At 39.4% G+C, this 21602-nt stretch overlaps 1 protein-coding gene across 2 annotated transcripts in view; it reads right to left on the bottom strand.

The window, feature by feature from the left end:
• Positions 1-314: 314 nt before the first annotated feature.
• Enpp1 (ectonucleotide pyrophosphatase/phosphodiesterase 1) overlaps positions 315-21602 on the bottom strand; it is a 64931-nt gene continuing 43643 nt past the window's right edge. Inside the window, exons 12-25 of one of the 2 annotated variants that reach the window (XM_052751192.1) lie at positions 21481-21589; positions 19880-20011; positions 17375-17406; positions 16721-16848; positions 15384-15453; positions 14505-14592; positions 13233-13399; positions 12176-12227; positions 10529-10680; positions 8931-9060; positions 7727-7807; positions 6734-6866; positions 4479-4641; positions 315-1621 (exon numbers count right to left, since the gene is read on the bottom strand). In XM_052751192.1, coding sequence (XP_052607152.1) covers positions 1451-1621; positions 4479-4641; positions 6734-6866; positions 7727-7807; positions 8931-9060; positions 10529-10680; positions 12176-12227; positions 13233-13399; positions 14505-14592; positions 15384-15453; positions 16721-16848; positions 17375-17406; positions 19880-20011; positions 21481-21589 — 1608 coding nt within the window. In that variant the 3' untranslated portion in view covers positions 315-1450. Of the gene's footprint in view, positions 1622-4478; positions 4642-6733; positions 6867-7726; positions 7808-8930; positions 9061-10528; positions 10684-12175; positions 12228-13232; positions 13400-14504; positions 14593-15383; positions 15454-16720; positions 16849-17374; positions 17407-19879; positions 20012-21480; positions 21590-21602 lie in introns of both variants that reach the window. The other variant, XM_052751191.1, reaches the window with a different exon arrangement.

The raw sequence follows: 21602 nt of genomic DNA on the forward strand, positions 1-21602 counted from the left end.
TACAATGGCCATCATAAAAATGCTTCAAGAAGCCATTGTAAACACACACCAAACAAGTGAAAATGTTGATTTTCAATGGAACTGAAAAATAGTCTCAGCAAATAGAAAAAAACAAATAAACATGTTTAAAACCAATGGGAAGGTTCAACAGCAGAATGAGTAAGATAAAAGACAAAACAAAAACAAACAAAACATTAGACACAATGACAGAAGATACTAAACCTGACCACAGGAAGAACAGACTGAAAAATGCACACACAAGAGTTTAAGAGAATGTGACCTAAAATAAAACGACACTTTCCAAGTTATTAAGTAAATTCGGGTTACAAGTTTTATTTTTGAAACGTCTTTGTGGATGATACAAAGAATGATTATCCTAAGAAGGATGTATGAAAATCCTTGGCAGACTAATACTATACCAAAAATGGACCCAGGAAACCGACAATTTAACGCAGCCTTTGAAAGTTCACAGGTTGGAACAAGGGCACCATCAATGCCGAGGAGAAATCACCTTCATTGTGTTACTTATTGCCATGTCCACAGTGAAGATGCTAAGTGATGGGTGATGCAGTCTCTTGAGAGCCGCAGCACAACTTCAAACCGAAGAGCTAAGCAGGCAAAGCCCTTCTCCCGCTGGTGGGGCCCCTTGTGCGGAGGAAAACATTCTTCTCAGGGAAAAAATCTCACTTTGCAAGTGCCAGTGAGTCCTCTAAAGTTTCACCCAAATAAAGCCCACTTTTAAATGGCCCGAGAAAATCCCTTTCGGGGCTGTTTTCAGTATTTGTTTATTTCTAGTGAAGATGACAGGGATTATCTTTGTGCGTGTGCAAACGTAGAGTCCAATTTTTTTTTAATAGCTAGACATATTCAACTCACAAATTTTCCATCCAAGTCCAATTTGTCAAAGTCACTAAATCTGAAGAGAGCCCATCACGATTTGTTTTAAAAGCATGAGACTAATGATTTGGCTTTTGGCGGAGGAGACAGAAAAGACAGACCTCAAATGGGACCTCAAAAAAAGTTTAGTTAAAACTGAAACTCCAAGTTAAAATGAATTCAGAACCACTTTCTATTTTTTAATGTGGCACCGACTACCCTTTACTTAGTTTTATTACAAATAATAAGATTCCAACATCAGGTCCCTAGACCATGCTCACTGCCCCTTTTCCTTTAAGAGAGTCCCAAGAGCACTTCCAGGTGTTAAGTGTCTTTACTCCCAGTGTGTTAATAAAGCATTTAATCCTTACACAGGAAATCTGCACGAGACAGGACAGGAACACCCTGCTGATGTGCTGAGTGTCACACCATGGGCCCAGAGTAGGCATCACAAAGGATTCCCAGTTTTAACTCCACATGACAGTTTCCAAACAATGCAAAAGTGTAGAGGACTGTATAAAACGTAAGATTCTCTCAAAAAAGATGTATGGTGCATTTTTTTTATTAAAAAAAATCAGTCTTCTTGGCTAAAGATTGGTAGATGTGTTTTCAACCTCAACAGGTCTGAAACTGACTCTGGTCTTTCATGGTAGAAGCTGAGTCCAGTGATGAGTTCAACATCCCTGACCCGTGCTCTGTGCAATGCCAGCAACTCCTCAATCCATGAAGAATCCTGCTTCCCATGCTAGAAGGTTGGAAAAATGAAGAAGTGTCACCAGAGAGCACTCAGTCCATTTTCCCAATAAGATCCCCCTCTTCCCGGCCTAGTCACTGAGGACTTTTGGGGCTGTGAGATGATAAGCCATAGGATCCATTTTAGGCATGATGCACACTTTTGAATAGCATATTTCCCAGTAAATACGACATACACGTCTGTTAAATGAGATGTATCAAATTTGAGGGACAGAAAGGAAACTGGGAACAGATGGTTGCATTCCTGGGGGCTTGAAAAAATAGCAGAAAGCCAGGCAGTGGTGGAGCACGCCTTTAATCCCAGCACTCAGGAGGCAGAGGCAGGCGGATCTCTGAGTTTGAGGCCAGCCTGGTCTACAGAGAAAGTTCCAGGACAGCCAGGGCTACACAGTCAAACCCTAATCTTGAAACACCAAACAAACAAACAAACAAAAAACCAAACATGAAAATGGAAACTACATATATAGCATGGTAGAGAAGAAAATGGGAGAAAAAAAATGTGGATACAAGTTCTGGTTGTATGACTGTTCTACAGAAAAACTACTTGACAAGTGCGTTTGTACTCCTTTACCGTATTCTTCTAGAGTGGTTTATTTATTTATTTATTGAGTTCTATTTACTTTTAAATTTTATATGTATGGGTGTTTTGCCTGCGTGCATATCTGTGCACCACAGCAGACAGGATCATCAGATCTCTTGGAACTAGAGTTACAGACGGTCGCTATCTGCCATGTGGGTGATACAAATCCAACCGAGAGCCACTGGAAAAGTAGCCAGTGTTCCCAACTATTGAGCCATCACTCCTGGCCCTGTGCTAGGGTGGTTTTAAAGATCGAGTATAAAGATGTGAGCAACTGTATTATTACATGAACTCTAGTTCCCATAGGAATATGTTAGCTTTATGAATGCATGAAAATGGGGCTGGGAATATGTAAAAGGCAATTTCATTTCTGAAGAGAGTAAAGACCTAGAGAATATGAGATCAGGAAAGAACCAAAGGGGCGTTTCCTGGAAAATGAAAGTAGAGATCATGGTTAAATCAGATAATGTGGACAGAAATCATACATCCTTATGCTATAGGTGTTTCTGAAAATGGCCATGGGAAACCGTCAAAGACATATATTGAAAAGCCTATAGGGCCGGTAAGGTGGCTTAGCAGTACAGGCCCTTGCTGCCAAACTTGGCTGCACAAGTTTCACTCCCAGGACAAATGTGGGAGAAGGAAGGAGCCAACTCCTGAAAGTTGTTTGCTAAGATCCACGTGGCATTTGCACACACACAAGTACACACATACATTATAAATAAATGTAATTGTTTTAAAAGCCCGATGCATTCTTGGGACTTATTAGTTGAAAAATCATAGACAGACTTTTCCCATACAAAGCAGATCAGCAACCTCCCATTTCCCATTAAGCTTCAGTTTCCTGCTGCCTAATACTCAGTCCTCTCTCTGCCACAACCCTTACTCTGGCTTTGAGAAGAGCAGCTAAATCTGTGAACGCCTCGTCAGTGGGTAGTTTGCATTTCTTCCAACATTCATAGGAATGGGTAGCAAGTAGACATAAAGGGTCTGTTTCTTCTGGCTAATGAAACAAATCTTTAGTCACTCCTTCAGAGGTAAAATAGAAGGATCAGTAACTACGTGTGACATGCCTTAAAATAACCCTTTTTCTGGATCAGATCCAATATTTAGCATCTTCTAAGTATGTCGCCATTAAAGAATTGGAATCAATGTTTCCATCAACAAAGGAATGGTAGAGTAGAAGAGAGATTGAGTGTTTGACTCATGCCACTCAACATCATTTTGATGAAAGGATAAATTGGGGGTGGGCCTTTTTATTTTAGCAGCTTGGTGCAGAATTAAAATGTGAAATCGAAAAATCAGGAACCATTTTGAGTTCATGTGGGCTTTGGCCACATGCTAGGTGTGATGGGGCAGAAGAGAGGAATGGCCTGGGTCCTGGATGATATCACTGACTCACAGCATTGCACCAAGACTATATACCACTAAACTTCCTGTCATAGGAAAAAATGGCCACTCACTTAAGTCATTGTATTGATGCTTCAGTTATTTGTTCCAGAACATACTTAATGTTTAATACTTATTACGTTATTCCTATGGGCTTTTAAAACATAAAGGACAATTGATGTATTTAATGGCAATTTAATCTCTTAAGGAAAAGAAACAATGAATGTAAACAATTGTTCCAAAAAATTGGAATGATAAATACAATAGGAAAGATTCTCATAATGTTACATATAGAGGCTTATTTAAATGCTGTCTGATTGCAACTTTAAAACTACTTAATAAGAGTGGAGTTATAAGTCTAGTTTTAGAATCCAAGAATATTCCTATCACAAATCAATCTAGACTTTAGCAACTAGGCCATAGGAGAAGTTTCTGACCAAATTTTTAATGTTTTTAAGAACAAGGTGGTCTTCTGCAAAGATGTGTCATTTTCAAAGATCGATTTAAGGACCATCAGGTTGTCACCAAGGTTGACAACCTGAATTCGATCCCTGAATCCCACATGGTGGAAGAAGAGGACTCCTTATACATATCCATAGGCTTCTACATGCATTGTGCACCAAGACATGCATGCCCACAGATGAACGTGCGCGCAAGCACACACACACACACACACACACACACACACACACACACACACACACACACACCATGCATGCTCTCTACATAAATATATAGTAAAAAACAAGGACCACATTTAACACCATCATGCAGTTCTAAAGCTCATGTACACTCCGGAGTTGTGTTTCTTCCAGAGCAATGTAAGGCGCACACACTATGTACGTGTCAATGTGTGAGGGAGGAAAGGAAGGCTACTTACCGGACAGCTCTCGAGGTGATCAGGCCGGTGAGGCAGAATGAAGGCTGAAGAATCTAAGTTTGTGCACTCTACGGGAATCTCAGAGGACTGTTTGCAACAGGTGAGCACAATGAAGAAGTGAGTTGGAATCAGAATTTCTTGACTGCGGATGACTTTGCTGTTTCTGTAAAACATGCAATATACACTCTCACTAAGAAATATCTAGCCAGGCGGTGGTGATGCATGCCTTTAATCCCAGCACTTGAGAGGCAGAGGCAGGCAGATCTCTGTGAGTTCGAGGCCAGCCTGGGCTACAGAGTGAGTTCCAGGAAAGGCACAAAGCTACACAGAGAAACCCTGTCTCAGGGGAAAAAAAAAAAAAGAAAAGAAAAAAAAATCTATCTTTCTTTTAATAAGCAAATCAGTAGGACTTGCTTTTAATCAAACATATCTAAAACTCAAATTCAGTTAAATAAGCATGTTATAAGAAGTTAAATAAGCCGGGCGGTGGTGGCGCACGCCTTTAATCCCAGCACTCGGGAGGCAGAGCCAGGCGGATCTCTGTGAGTTCGAGGCCAGCCTGGGCTACCAAGTGAGTTCCAGGAAAGGCGCAAAGCTACACAGAGAAACCCTGTCTCAAAAAACCAAAAAAAAAAGAAAAAAAGAAGTTAAATAATCATGGTGTCTCAATATTCCAAAAGATTGATGCTAATAATTAGAATATTCAAATAACTTTTTTCTATTGAAATTAGGGTTTTTTTCCATTTCTACCTAAAGAATATTCAGACAGTAGATATATATATATGCACGTATACATATATATACATATGTATACACATATATTCATCTTTGAACTCTTATAACCAATATTCTACCTCTAGATCAATATGGATGGTCCTTGTCTGCCACATAGTTACAGAGAATGGACCAAAGTGTCTTCTTCCAGTCCTTTCAGAGAGGACATATCATGAGCTCTCCATCCCTTTGACTGAATTTCTATTTTATCCCCAAACTTTAACTAAAAAGAAAAAAATCTAACTAACCACAGCTTGTCATTAAGACTGTAGCTCTGTTTTAACCCTGAGCTTATTTGTTGAGCATCTTTCAAAACTTAAGGTAGTAACATCACTATTTTCCAAAGATGATCCTGTTTACAGTCATAGCATGTAAAACAGATTGAAAATGAGAGTGGCTAAAGCTATTAGTGGGAGACATGTATGTTCTCTTCTACACCCTCTACAACATGGCTTACAGGCCAGCTACGTAAAAAATTTCTGTCTCGATAGATACAGCTAAATTGGCTGAGTGTGGTAGCACACACACCTTTAATCCTCACACTAGGGACACAGAGGCAGATGGATCTCTGACTTTAAGGCCAGCCTAGTCTACATGGTGAGTTCCAGAACAGCTAGGACTACATAGAGAAACCCCATTTCAAAACAAACAAAAATCCCCAAATAGTAGACACAGTTAAAAACTATATATTTTACAAGTTGACATACTCCCAGATGTTTTGTCATGGGATGGTAAAAGAGTTCTCTGTGAGGGGAAAAAATCTCAGAAAATCTCAGTAGAATCTTTGGTATCTGTCTTGTGGTTGTAGGAGCAAATTTTCTTAAGAAAATGGGGTTCAGCTACTGCTTTAATAAAGACCAACCAGGGTAAGCATGTAGCTCAGTGGCAGACGTTTGTCTCACTTGTGCAGGGTTTGACCCCTTCCCTACACATCCTTCCCACATAAGAATCAAAAAGTATCAACCAGGTTATAAAATATTCTCCCTTCTCATTTTATAAAACCAGCTCCACTGATAGCTTCTTCATGACGGTGGTGCCGTCCTTGCCATCCAATGAGAGATGGCTTGATGCTGTGTTGTTAACTCAAGGCCATCAGACGTGAGGCACTACATCTTTGTGTCCCTTCTCATTCCTCCACTCTGGACTTCTGTCGCTGTACCGGTACCATTCTCAGCCTTGGCTTCTAACTGACCATCAATTACACAGAAATCTTAAACCGGGGTTAGCATTCACACAGCGCTCATGAACTGCTCTACTGAATCAGATGGGGGAGACATGACTTGTTTCACTGAAAAAAAATGATTTGATTGAAAACTGAGTAATATATTGAAATACATCATAAAGATTTCAAAGGCTCCTGGGTGATTTAAAAAAAAAAAAGTCTCCTATGAGCACGTGAATTGTGCCGTACAGAAAAGGACCTGCTGAGTAGATGAAAATCCCCCTCGAGGACTACTTTTAGGACTGAAATACGTCCTTACCGCTTCAGGGTCTCCAAGGAATCATAGCGACCATCATAATCGAAGTCAAACACGGGACCGCTGACGACATTGACGCCGTTCCTTTCTCTGGAGTACCTTTGCAGCAGGGTGTCATGGAGGTACCGCCATATGACTGCAAGAGAAGAGAAGGTGCTGCTGGAGTTCCAAAAGCATGGTGACAGGCCACACGGCGGTGTGGAAGCGGCTAACGACACGGAGCAAGGTTAGTCTTTCTGATGATAACTAGAGACTAGGTCAGCGTTGGCTCCCGTTTTAGTGTCAAGTCCAAATTCCTCCACTGCTCACTTTGAGGTTTTGGAGGAGCCTGAAGGGCAAACACTCGATTCAACTCGTCTCAGTATTTGGAAATACGTGCCTTGAGCTGAGGTCATGATCACGTGTCTTAACCATTAAGCACCGATGCACCAGCAACAAGGATTTAGACTCACTACTGATATCTGAATTTGTCCTCTGAAAATATACATGTGTCACACGCAAAAATCTACATAGAGGTGTCCTTACAAATGGCATATTTTGATATTCTAGATCATAAGTCTAAGTAGAAATGCTTCTTTACTCTTACAGGCATCAGATACTAAAATGGTTAAGGATGCCATGAAATCTATTCATTTTAAAAATAAAAATAATTTCACAAACTTACTTAAATAAAGAACCATACTGAAAGTTGATTTATTAGTTTATTATAATCACTAGGTTACTTTACAGGGCAAACCTTACACTTTTTTTTGCCAAAAATGTTTCTAATATTTAAATACAAAGCAAACAGATACTAGACTATATAGAACGCTTTTTGTGTTCAAGTACTTTCAGAGTTAAACTTTGAAGGATGTATTTGATAAGTGCACATTTAATCAAAACCATAAATCCTATTCCCTATCAACTAAATCTACATATACTGAAATCATTGTCCATAAATCCTATTACATATCAATTAAATCTACATATACTGAAACCATCATTAAAGGTCTTTACCTTGAAAACTCTGATACATTGGCACTATATTAGAAGTAAGCAATGCTTCAGAATATATTTGATTTGAAATTCTATTTAGTCCTAGAAAAAAAAGAAAAAGAAAGAAAAGAACTCTTTCATACAGCACAGATAACATTTTGCAATTTCTTGTGGTGGAGAGAGAAGCATTTTTAAAAATTAACTGTCACCTGAAGCCTGTTAAACCTGCCCCAGGTCTAGGAGAAGGAAAACGCAGTACATTTGGCCAAGTTCCTTAGAAAAATAAAAATGTAAACTCATTTCTTTGTGCTGATCATTTACCAAAGAGACACAAATTAAAGTAAGAAAGTCCCGAACCATACATTTTCAAACTTTAACCTTATTTGTTTTATTCCAACTGAAAGAATTCTGTGTTTACAAACTCCTTAAACTTTGTTTATAACAGTCAAAGGAAGGAAGCTCTCAAGTGCTGGCTTCAGCACATCCAGAGAAAACAACCCACAAGTCTGCCCCAGCATGCCACATAAGGCTGCCTTGAGCCAGGACTCACTCTCTTACCTTCCAACAGCCAAGTTTTGCCTACAGACACTTACGGGGGAGCTGAACTGGAAGCTGAGGGCTTGGGCATCTGGCACTTTTGAGTTTTGACTTTTAAGGCTGGCTTTAAAGAGTCTTCTCATTAGCATCCAAATCTGTCACTTTAGAAATGGAGCCATGCCTTCACAAGGGCCATTCTAGAGGCTCTGTAGCAAGCTATGAAAGCTCCTCCTTCACCTGCTTCCTTCACCAATCACCTTCATAGTAACCAAGCTGTGTGTACACCCTTCCTAAGATCCAGATGCAGCCTTTCACTCCCAATGAGTCATCTACCTGAAGTATTTGCACCAGGTCAATTACTCCCCCAACACACAATAAATATACATTCAAGCCTTAGACCATTGTAATGCTTTCCCAAGTATGTTCCTAACGTATAATTTTCACTAGTAAATAAAAAGCCTCCTCTGCGCAGTGCCACAGAATCCTTGGAAGATATTTCTCACTGATTTATGTTATTACTCTCATTGTTGATGTTTTTAATTTGCTGCTGCTGCTCTGACCCAGGGACATGCTAGGCAAGTTCTTCAGCAGTGAGTCACGTCCTCAGACCCAAGAGAGATTTGTAAGTAAGCAAAGACAGAAGCTAAGTGAAGGGAGAGCCATGAGGCAGAGATGGGGAGGTACTTACTTGGCGGAGTGAGGAACCCATAACTTAGCTTGGAATTGTTTTTATAAAAGGAACATTTATGGATGGGACTAAAAGGAATCCGAAGGTCCTGGTATAAGCAATTGGAAAAGTCATCTGTCGAGAGAGAGTCCTGAAGAACAAATAGTGAAGAGTCAGCAGGTATCCGACATGGAGCAGCGAAGGAAGCTAACGAATGAATTAAAGGCAAACGGTGTTGCCCAGGCATGGGGTCACAACCTTCTTCTCCAGTTTCCCATTTGTCTACAGATGTTCTCTAACTGAAGCACAAACACTCTCTACAGTGGTAAGACTATAAATCCCTATATATGCACATATCTTTGGCTGTGATGGCTTCATGCTTTGTTTATACAATTTTAGGCATTGTAGGAAATAACATTTCGATTTCTAGAAATTCTACGCCATCTTCCATATCCAAAAATACAGCTAAAAGTTGCTGAGAGAGGGAGGAGAAGCCACTGAGAACCAAGGTGAAGCCCTCGGGGGTCGTAAGGAATGTGACTTCACATAGCTTTGCGTAGATTAAAAAACAATCAAAATTCAAGCAGAATCAATGACCATCACAAATAAAGGTCATAAGTAACAACAAAGCTGGTGTTCACCAAACATGGTGAGTGCTACATGCTACAAAGGGAAGAAAGTGACTGAAGGTAACCTTCAAAAAAAATTCTTAAATGCTCAAGAAATTTTGCATAATAATAAAATAAACATTTTAATAGAAATGATATGCATATATACATACCCCTATCTTTTTTTTTTTTTTTTTTTGGCTTTTTCGAGACAGGGTTTCTCTGTGTAGTTTTGCGCCTTTCCTGGAACTCGCTTTGGAGACCAGGCTGGCCTCGAACTCACAGAGATCTGCCTGGCTCTGCCTCCCGAGTGCTGGGATTAAAGGCGTGTGCCACCACCGCCCAGCTCCCTATCTTTTTATTTAGGAGTCTCAGAGAGCTTAACACTAAGTTCACTTATTAAGTCTAACTGCTTCCCTCAATGGAGCTCTCTTCAATCCCTTAAGGGCATCTTGATGTCTTACCAATCACCCACAGTTCCTTTACAATTCCCCTTCCATCTAAGCACTATGGGGCTGGAGTGAGTGAGACAGTAGTCTTATTCTGGGATATTTGCACATGCTGTTTTCAAGGTCCCACTGTTCTGTTGTTGGTAGGAGCAGAGAGAGGAAGTAAATGCCTCCTGGTCTGGGCTGGGATCCTCAGGCAGATGGGAGGCAGTGACAGGGCTGAGCTCTCAAGACCACCTTAGATTTGGTCAGTTGAATACAATCCATGTACTCATATAGCCACGCATTTAGAAAAGAATAATTGTGACTGATTGCCAATCTGATTTCCTTAGATTGTAAACCAGAGTCACACAATATTAAAAATAGGGGGTAAAAGAGGATAAAGGAAAACCAGCTACTGAGGAGTTGATTCTCAGAGCCACACAGATAAATAGTGGTAGACCTAAAACTTCCCTCTAACTTTCTGGACTCTCTGTTCAGTACTCTCTTCCTTCAGGAAGAGGCAACAGATTAACACAAGCAAGCTGCTTTCAACACAGTGCAAGAGGTGACAGATACTTGCATTACTGAGGAAGGTGTAAGACGTCCAGAGTGGCATGAGGAGGTCCTGGCTGTATCCACTCAAAAAGTGTTGCTGGTAAAGAAGACAGACACTGTGTTTCTCCTGCAGAAGTTGGGGCCTTCCATACGGTACGGTATTAAGGTCAATAGCCTCTGCTTCAGTCAGAAAGGGAAAAGAAAACCACACTTTATGTTATTTGGTACTATACAATGGAACACTCATCCAGCCCTCTCCTCTTTTGAGGCATATGGAGAAATTAGCTTTCAACCGTAAAAACCATCACAAATACTGCAAAGTACGTACAGAACCACACACAAAAACTTTACTTTTTTACTGGAATATCAATGTTCTACCAAAGTATCACAAGAGGACACAAACTTAAATTACTAGAAATTCTAGTTAGCCAGGACTTACCCTACACACACACACACACACACACACACACACACACACACACACACACACAAAAAAAAAAATCTTTTTCAGACAGTCTCAGGTAGCTCAGATGGGTCTCAAAGTCAGTGTGACCAAGGTTGACCTTGAACTTCTGATGCTCCTGCTTATACCTCCTGAGTGTTGGCATTACAGGTGTATGGCACCATGCCTAATTTTATGTGGTACTGGAAGACTGAACCCAGGACTTCATGCATGCTGGCAAGAGATCTACCAACTTAACTGCATCACAAGCCCCCTGAAATTCTTTAATATTATGTTAATTACCTACTCTTCGCTAAGTAATTAGTAGATGAAGAAAACATATGTGGATATTTGAAGGGAACGCTTAAGAACAAGGGGCTGAAATAAGGACACTGCAGACAACGGTTTGATGGCTTTTTCCTAAGTGTCAGGGGCTTTGCGGAACTATTTTCATTCTGTTTCTTACATCTCCTACACCTGTGAAATAGGTCCTCCACCTGTTCCACAGATGAGGCGACGGCAGCTTGCAGAGAATAAACACTTTCCTTATCGTGTTGCTCCTGAGCCCACAAGCTCACCTCCACCCCAGGTCCCAAATTGTCAGCCTTTACCACATGTTGTACTACCTTGGGGAAAAGATTGCCCAAACCCCAATCGTTACAAGAGTGATCTCACATAGACCAGCTCAAGTCAGGATCAACGCAGAATTGACCACTTTGTTCTAGCAAGGAAAAATACCAGTCAAATCATTGAAAGATCAGAGGTTGCAGCAAAACTACTCTGAGAATCCAGGCCACAATTATGAAATATTGCCTCTGTTGCCTACAAAATCATAACCTTCATTAAAAATGATGAGGAAGTAACTGTAGATAGATAAATCATCCTACATTAAGGAGACAGACATTTACCAGGTATTTTAAATGGAAGTCTAAACTTTCCTATAGACCTACAAAAAATTTCAAAATTTCAAAACATTTTCAACACGTTCAGAAAGAGAAGCATGGCTTTCATGAAACAGGGTGCACACCTTTCCAGTGTAAAATGGAATTTCTTGCACTATGACTAACAGGGTAGACTGACAAAGAAAATTATGTCTCATCAAACAGCTCCCCCCATTTCCTTACTTTATTAATTCTTTGTAAAGAATCCCCCTACCTCCCCACCCTACTCCACCTCCACAACAACTCTCTGTCACTTCCAGATTTCAGATCCAAGTGTAACATGCCTTACCATTTTCCAGGGTCAGGTTAAAGTGTTTCTCAAAGTCCACCACTGACGCAATCTAAAAGAGGTTCATAAAACGATTTTTAAGGATTAAGAGAGAGACATGCTTTAATTCTGTACAGTAGCATTTCTGTAACATTGACTAAGCCAAGGAAGAAGAAGAAGAAGAACAACAACACCCATGTACAGAGTGTTGTGTAAGTCAGAGGTCTTCCTTCTTTATGAAGAGGAGGGTGAAAAGGGACCCGCAACTGTTAAAATAGGACAAAAGTATCTGCAGCCATGAAAAACTATAAATCTGCTTTACAGTTCTCGTCTCTACTCCAGGTCTAAGTAAAACAAGAGGAAGCGTAAAATAAACTCCATCTACTAACGTTATGAACGCTGCTCATTTGGTTCAGGAATTACTGGGTACTTTTACATTCTTACAAGGACGTTGGCACTGTGACTAGGGCAGCTACAATTAATGAAAATGGGACATCGAGTATTATATCCATTTGAACAAAAAACACCCCCCCAAATTTGCACTAGGTTGGGCTGTATTTTAGAGAATGAACATTCAATAAGATGGGTTTACTCTGCTCAAGGAATCCTCTAGAATTCACCACACCCTCAAGGGATCGCAATACCAAGGGATAAAAACAACTAAAAATATAAAAGCTAGATGGGGCCGGGCGGTGGTGGCGCACGCCTTTAATCCCAGCACTCGGGAGGCAGAACCAGGCGGATCTCTGTGAGTTCGAGGCCAGCCTGGGCTACCAAGTGAGTTCCAGGAAAGGCGCAAAGCTACACAGAGAAACCCTGTCTCGAAAAACCAAAAAAAAAAAAAAAAAAAAAAAAAAAAGCTAGATGGGGAGATGTCTAATAAATGGTCTGCATGTGTTTTTAGATTTAATAATAAACATACAGATGCTTAATAACTGTGTTATATCCAATTTTCTACATTTTAATTTCATCTTAGCTGTTTCTGTAGCATTTTCTACACACACACACACACACACACACACACACACACACACACACACACACACACAGTGCTGTTAAGCATTGCAGTCATACCTACCCAGGAGTTACACATGCAGCCGAGGTTATTGGATGGTGATTTGATTGGACACAAATCCAGGAAGCTCTCTTCTTTGGGAAGACTTGGGGTGTAAATGGGTTTCTTCAGAAGGTGATTAAGACTGCCATGACTTCCATTATTAGGAGCTGGGATCAAACCCAACAAATCTGCATAGTTCCAAGAATGGTAAAGAGTTAATTGGAAGTTTCAAGATCAAACAAATTGATTTGTACCATGAGTTTCATTTTATTGTTTTAAATCCAATGTATCTGATTCTCTTACTATTTAATTAGAATGAAGATACAACATATTTAGCTTTAAGCTATAGAAAGCTGTGGTTCCTTTACCCACATAAAGTTTTTTATTATGCTTTAAAAATTGTAGGGGTGTGTGTGTGTGTGTGTGTGTGTGTGTGTGTGTGTGTGTGTGTGTGTGTAAGTGCAGGTGCCTGTGGAGACCAGAAGAGGGCGTTGGATCTCCTGCAGCTGCCTGATGTGGTTCTGAAAACTGAATCTGAGTCATTTGGAAGAACTAGAGAGTCATCTCTCCATCCCAATTGTGGTGTTCTAATACTGACATAGTGCTATACCATAAAAATTCCTGAACTTTTAATTTGTTTAAGATTTATTTTAGCCTGACACGATTGCACATGCCTCATACCTTTAATGTCAGCACTCAGGAGGCAGAGGCAGGCAGATCTCTGAGTTTGAGGCTAGCCTGGTCTATACAGTGAGTTCCAGGACTGCCATGGACTCTATAGGGAAGCCCTGTCTTCTTTTATTTTAACCATGTGTATGTGTGGGTCTATGTGTTAAGTGTGGGCACATGAATGTTGATGTCCACCGAGGCCAACGGCATTGGATCCCACAATATACCAATTCAGAAGTCATGAATCAAGCAGGCGGTACTCATTGTGGCTCTTCCTTTATGTTTATTGACGGTGCCATCCATTCAACCAGCATTAATATCACAGACACCACACCTTCTGGAAACCTTTCACTGCCTCATACTCTTCAACGGTTTCCATCACGGCTGAATCAAATGTCCTAAAATTAAGCCTCAGGCTCTGAGTGTTTTACCACAAGCTGTATAAACGGAATAGGCACGTCATTGGGCGGCATGCTCTGCATAGCCTTCCCGTGGCTCTCAGTCAGGGAAAGGAACACGGAAATGGAAGTATCTTCTCCCACTGCACTCGCATGCCCGCAGAGGTGCCAAGTGTGCGCCGTCTACCCCACCTGTCTGCAGAAGGAATGTGCTGCTCACGCTTACCACACATTAAGTTATAGACTTCAATATTTTCGAAGGAGTCAACTTCAGCGCCGTGTTTGAATGCAGGTCCGTAGCCAACAAAGAGAGCCTGAATTCACCAGAAATGTTAAAGCTTATCAGTTTAACTGTGATAATAACAGTTTAATCGTGTAGCTGATCAAAATTTTATACTGTCTGCACTGCACACATATATGTACATATGCACACATATATGTATATAATTGAGACCCCATGCCCAGTGGGCAGCCTTGGATATTGTTTTAACTTTCATTGTATATATAACTTAAAGAGACCTAGGACATTTACTTTTATTACAATCTTTGGCTTGATGATCAGAACAGAATGAAAGATGAAATAAATAGTTGGGATTTTTTTCCCATCTATGATATGGGACAAACACTTCACCCTGCCCACTTCACAGAGTGCTAGAGAGAGCATCTATGATATGGGACAAACACTTCACCCTGCCCACTTCACAGAGTGCTAGAGAGAGAAAATTTGATCATTATTACAACTAGATTCAGAAAAATGTCACAGTGCCAGACAAAAGTCAGGTGTCACCTCCTTTCAGACCATAATCATGATAACCTCTCATCAATCAAATCACTGACTTTTTACCATGAGCCAAAATAGTTCATGGAGCACAGATATGTTCAAAATGACCATTAGACACTTAGGAAAGAGGTCAGTAAATCCCATGTCCACGGAAACATGAATACAAACTACTAACAAGCTCCTTAATTCCGCCTAAAGGAAAAAAGCTCAGTAACTGTCTCACTCACTATATGTCCAGTCTGGGTCTTTACAACCAACCTTTCATTTATCTGACTTTCTTCAGGTTAATCCTACTGGAGGATTATAAAAGTGGAGAATACTCACTTGCATATTTGAAAACAGATTGTCAGAGCCATGAAATCCACTTCCACAGTATTTCCTTTCGGACGGATTCCTAAATTGTGACATGACATAATATTATATTATAAATTATAACAAATTAGTAAAGTAATTCTAGTCATTAAACGAAACTTCAACCACACCACTATTTTTGTTCATAAAGAACAAGTGACAGTTGGTAAATCAATTTAAAGCAAATAAAACCACCTGGGTTGGAAACTCCTGGGTATTGTCCTTTATACTATATCGTTCAGAGCTGACTTGTTCATGAAACAAAAGACAGAGGTGACCAAACCTTGGCACAGAGATGGAAGGAGCTTAGAATGCTAATTGTGCAGCTGTGACTGCAAAAAAAAAAATGCCATTTATCTCTATTCTGCTGGGTTGCAACTTCTCCTGTAGGTTATGTAGATTTGTAAAATCTCCATAATGATGAGGCTTATAATAATGCTCAGATGTAGTATTTTGTTGTTATTGGAGGTACTGGGGACTGAACCAATGGCCTTGAATATCCTAGCCAAGCACTTTACCACTGAGCTATATCCTCACCCCTCATCTTTAGTATTTAAATAGTCACTATATACCAAACCTCCCGAGGGTAATGATTGGCTCAAGATGCATCTTCTGGACTAAACGCCCAGCTCTCTAATAGGGTGGAGAGAATGAAACTGCAGTGACAGAACTGTGGTTCACTGCTTAGGTATTGTTTGTCAGGGGCATTTGTCACAATTAATGGATGGTTTTAAGGGTGACTACCAAAAGATTTAATGGTCAAATATTAGGATATGAACAATATTAATCATCCAAATATTTTAGTGAGTACCCCATCAAGCTGGGGTTTCTTGATGGCTTGGTATAAGAAAATGAAAAAGAGCAGCTACATATAATAAAGATACTTGCTTGTTATAAAGTGCTTTCATAACTGGCGGCCTTGGAAGGGTTGTTAGAAATGACTATTGTATAGAAGGGACACAGTGGTAAGTGGTAACACATTAATGGAGATCATTAGAAACAATCAACATGGATGTGAGCAGCCAGAGCAACGGTTCTTAGGTAGAACTGATCATCTCTCCCCAGGAGATGGTTAGCAATGTCTAGAAACATTTTCAGCTGTCATAAGTGGAAAAAGAAAGCTAAAAACAAGTTCAGGGTCCTGTCAAATTTCCTATAATGAACTGAGCAGCTCACAGAATTATCCAATTCAAAATGTTTAGAAAGTTAGAGGGAAAAACATCTTATATGTATGTTAGAAAGGGGCCAGTCTTCACCTTGAATGGATACTAGAGCAGGCTGAGCATGCCCAGGATGTTTACAAAACTTACAACGCAAGTTGCCACTGAGGGTCCAAATAGAACGTCAGGGGCTCGATCCTGTCACTTTTAGCGAAGTGCAAGCGCTTGGGTAAGAAGTGTTTCAGGTATGGCCTAAAGTGCTGGTTTGGCTCCCGGCACTGATGTTGCAGAAGAAGAAGGAAAAAAAAACTGTTATTCTCTCGTCATCTGGGCATACATATCTCTTGAAAAATCCCTTAACTTCAGCAGATAGGCTTTACTCACAAACATTTTACCTGCCAGTCAGGAACACACAGGTACTGGTAGGAAACTAAGGGTTCTTGCTAGCTACAGAATTTGAATGGTAGTTGAAACTTTCATAGGGTGTTATAATTATTCCTGAGTAAGAGTCCTAGGACTCTTAGAGTGTCATTAGGCTACAGTGGAGTTACAACTGATATACTTATTTCACATGCCCTGTTAAATACAACTCTAAAAAAAACTTTAATACTTAAAGTGTATCAAATATGAAATATAATATATACAAAACTCAGCACTCAAACAAAAATGTATTTTTAAAATAGATATGTAGTGTAAAACCAAATCAAAACCAAGACTGAGGATGTGCAGTTCAGCGGGACACCATGTCCTGGCATGTATATTACCAAAAATAGCAATAACTAATGAAAAAATTAAGATACTCACAGAAAGATTTTTCACGAGGCCTTCATAATTAACTAAAGGGACAAACAAAAGAATTAATAGCTAATGATATATTACAATTAAAAATACAAATGATACAGATATTATATTGTTACATTCAAACTCATCAACAAAATATCAAAACATATTTTTCTTGCCTTTTTTGAGTAAAACAGGGTCTCATGTATCCCAGGCTGGCCTCAAACTCATTATGTAGTGGAGGATGTCTTTGAACTCCTAATCCTCTGGCCCGCAACTCTGGGACTAAAGGCATGTGTCACCATGCCCAGTCCATGTGGCACTAGGGATCAAACTTGGGGTTTCATGAAACTAAGCAAGCTCTCTGCCAGTGGAGTTATATCACCAGCCCCCAAAGTATTTCAATAAGTATTTCAAACAGCTCATTCATTACATCACTGCTTGGCCACTGCAAAGGATAGACAAATCCTTAGATACCTCTCTGTAATGATGGCCAAGAAATGGTGTCACGTTGGTACATAAAAAGAACACTAATACATTATCTATCTACCCATCCATCTGTGCATCCATATGCTTGCCCATTCATCTACATCTGCTTGTTTATTCATCCATACACTCATCTATACAAACATCTATCTGTATATCCATCTAGATCTAGTATAACTTTACTGTGTAACAATGAAAACATATGTTTTCGATACATTATAGAAAATACTTAGGAAGACATATTCCAAACGTAACAAGTTGGCCCTAAGGAGAAGAAATGAGTTGTGATGTAGAGAAGGAAATTACTTTTTTTTTTCTCTTTGTATATTTCACAATGCAATGACAGTTCTAGAATTTCCAAATAAAACCAACACAAAGGAGAGAGCACGTAGATTGGTGTAAAAGCTGAGTGTAAAGGTAAGGTCATTAGATTGGCCTAGTGAACTCCGTGCTACATATTAGTAACAGTCCAGTTTTCTAATTTTCCTTGACTTCTCTATTTGGTTCTACATAAATTGGAGAAAATTACCCAGACACAAGAATCCATACTGTATGTAGATAGAGGAATCGATATACAGCTTTTGCTTTAATCTGGGAGATTTGGAGCCCTAACTGGAATGAAGCTGTAGCCAAACACCACCCAGGAATGTCCGTCGATATATGTTAATCTCAGCCATTCCATGCCAAATGTCACCCAGGAATGTCAGCTACATGTTTTCTAACAGGTTATTATCCAGGCACAGTCACCCCTGAGTATCCACGAGCAATGTCTCTAGGGCCTTCCCAGAGATACTAGCATTGTCAGATGCCAAGTCTCCTACAAAACGATGCAGTCTTTGCATATAACTTATATGATCTCTCTGTGTATTTTAAATCATCCCTGCATTACTGACAATGCCTTGCAATTCAAGTGAACTACAGCTAGTTATTAGACTGTATTACTTAAAGAATAATGACAATAAAAATATCTGAACATGCTTGAAAGAGACACCTTTTCTTCTTTTCCTCTTTTCTTTTCTTTTAATCCACAATGGGTTGGGTCAAGGGACTTCCATGGAACCTCTCTCTGGATATGGTTGTATTACTTTTCCAATTAAAAAAACAAAACAAAACAAAAATTTCTTGTTTTTTGGATATGGAGCCCCTGGTTTGTATATATCTGCACAAAAATTTTCTTGCCATGAAATGTATTTTTCTTCATTAATATTCAACCATCTCTACTGAAATTTATTTCATTACAGAGTCCAAACCTAACCCAATTTTGATAATTTAAATATATTTATGTTTTCCATTGCAAAACCAATTATATCAAAAATATAAACAAAACCAAAGATGTAAACCAAAGTGGGGGCAGTAGATCTTAAAGACAGAAGTGAGCTTGATCTGCAGAATAAGAATCTTTGTGTGTGTATAGTTTTGTAGACCAGGCTGGCCTTGAACTCAGAGATCTACCTGCCTCTGCCTCCCGAGTGCTGGGATTAAAGGCATGCGTCACCACTACCTGGCAATAATAAATATCTTTAATCATGCCTTGGCAGTTTGTGTTCCCATGTGGTCAGGAGAGAAGATGAAATTACTGGTCTTACTCTGTGGAAAAGATGCATGCTATTGCTTTGGGAAATTGTTGAAGAAAATAATTTCTTAGTAAAGGAACTGATGATGGTCTACAGAATGCATAATTTTTGGTGCATTCCTCTTCATAACATAATATGACTTTAAAATGATGTGAGTTATTTTAATGGCATATCATTCATTATCTAACCTTTAAAAACACAGCTGGATTTTTCTCATAAGCAGTGTATAAGACTTAATAAATAAAGCATAAATTGTCATATGAAATTATATTAAGATCACCAAATAATGTTTAGTCCAAGAATATAAAATTGGTAAAGTGGTTAAGCTATCTTCACTCTGATAAAACTCACTTAAGCACAGAATATCTGCATGGAGATTTAATCATGCTTTCCTATGGCTGATATACATTGATGTAGAGCAATACATTTTCACTAGTGCTGTCTAAGGGTAGCAAATAGTTCCACTCACATGAATAGTATTTCTCTGGAACGTCAGTGGGTCTCAGTCGAGCAGCAGGTCCATAGACAACTTTAACATTGTTCACATCCCCCAGATACTTATTCAGGTACACATACTTCTTACAACTGCCTTGCTCCATGCCTGGGAGAAGTAAACCACAGAACATGTTGAAACATGACTAAAGAAAGCAACACATAAAGCCTTCTTTCACTTTCAGAGTTTGTTTTTGTTTCTTTGTTGTTATTGTTTGTCTATTTTGTTTTGTTTTGTTTTGTTTTGAGAGAAGGTCTCTCTATGTTGTTCCTGGAACTCACTATGTAGACCAGACTGGCCTCGATCTCACAGAGCTCTGTTTGCCTTGGCCACTCCATACTTCCAGAATTTAACTGATTATATACACATAGAATTCAGTGCTCATAAAAGTTGAACATCTGATAAGACACAAAATGTCAGCTACATGCACAACTTCATATTTTTCACTATATTTCACTATATTTGTGTGTGTGTGTGTGTGTGTGTGTGTGTGTGTGTGTGTGTGTGTGTGTGCCTCCATGTGTATATATACCACATGTATATAGAGGAAGCCAGAGGATATTGAACCCTTGAGCTGGAGTTACATGTGATTATAAGTCTCCTGATGTGAGTGTTGGAAACTGAACCCAGGTCCTCTGCACAAGCAATTAACACTCTTAATGGCTGAGCCATCCCTCCAAATTTTCAATATATATGTTCCTGTTCCTTCATCCCCCAAATTTTAATTTTAAGTGTTCCTTCTTATTGACGAATTATGGTATCACCATGTGAGTAAATTATGATGTCTTACCACAGTTGAAGAGGGTGATTTACCCCAAATCACCTCATATTGAACTGGAGTATATGTCTGAAGCATGAGATCCCTAAACATACAATATGTTAAGACTGTTTCCTAAGAGAGCTCGCTAACTATTTCTGAAGCAAAAACAAGCAATATTAGCAAAACAAAGCAGAAAGAACCTAGTTTCTATTTTCTTGCATGGATGGTATTCTGTAGTCCCAAAGCTGTATATAATCATGTATCACAAAAGCTGCATTTTGGGGACCAATGACATAGCTCAGCTCAGAACCCATGGTGGAAAGAAAGCCTGACTCCCCGAAGTTGCCCTGTGACCTCCACAAGCACACTGTGGTGCATGTGTATGCTTGCAAATAATTAATTAAATTAAAACTGTCAATAAACTATATTGTGAGAAACAGAAATAAAAGTAATATTTACCACCTCCAAAGTCAGATTTACCATGCTAAAACAAATTGAAGAAATACATAAGAATGTGTCCCAGTTAAAGTTAAATTTTATGCTGGAGGTCATTAACACTTTAAATTCTGATGTAGAGTTTTCTTAAAGCAGAAATTAGATAGGGTATGGCTGGTGTGTTCACAAGTTTCTTTAATTTTATGCTTTACTCATATTTTATATTTAGTGTGTTTTCCCTAAAAACTATTCATAAGAAATGGCATTTTTAAAAGATGTATTACCCATAACAGTCAGTAGAAATAATGAAACAAGAGTCAATCAAGCCACCTTTTAAAAAACACTGGTTCATCTATAGAGCAAATGAATGAAGTCAGGTTACCATGGTCTGAAATGAGGATGAGGTTCAGGCACCTATCCAAGCTCAGGTACTTCAGGCCATCCATCAACATGCCAACCATTCGGTCAACCTTCTGCAAGGCCTTGATGACCTAGGAATGGGAA

The sequence above is a fragment of the Peromyscus californicus genome, unplaced genomic scaffold (assembly GCF_007827085.1).
Source record: "Peromyscus californicus insignis strain IS unplaced genomic scaffold, ASM782708v3 Scaffold_22__1_contigs__length_63687245, whole genome shotgun sequence".
Lineage (NCBI taxonomy): Eukaryota > Metazoa > Chordata > Mammalia > Rodentia > Cricetidae > Peromyscus > Peromyscus californicus.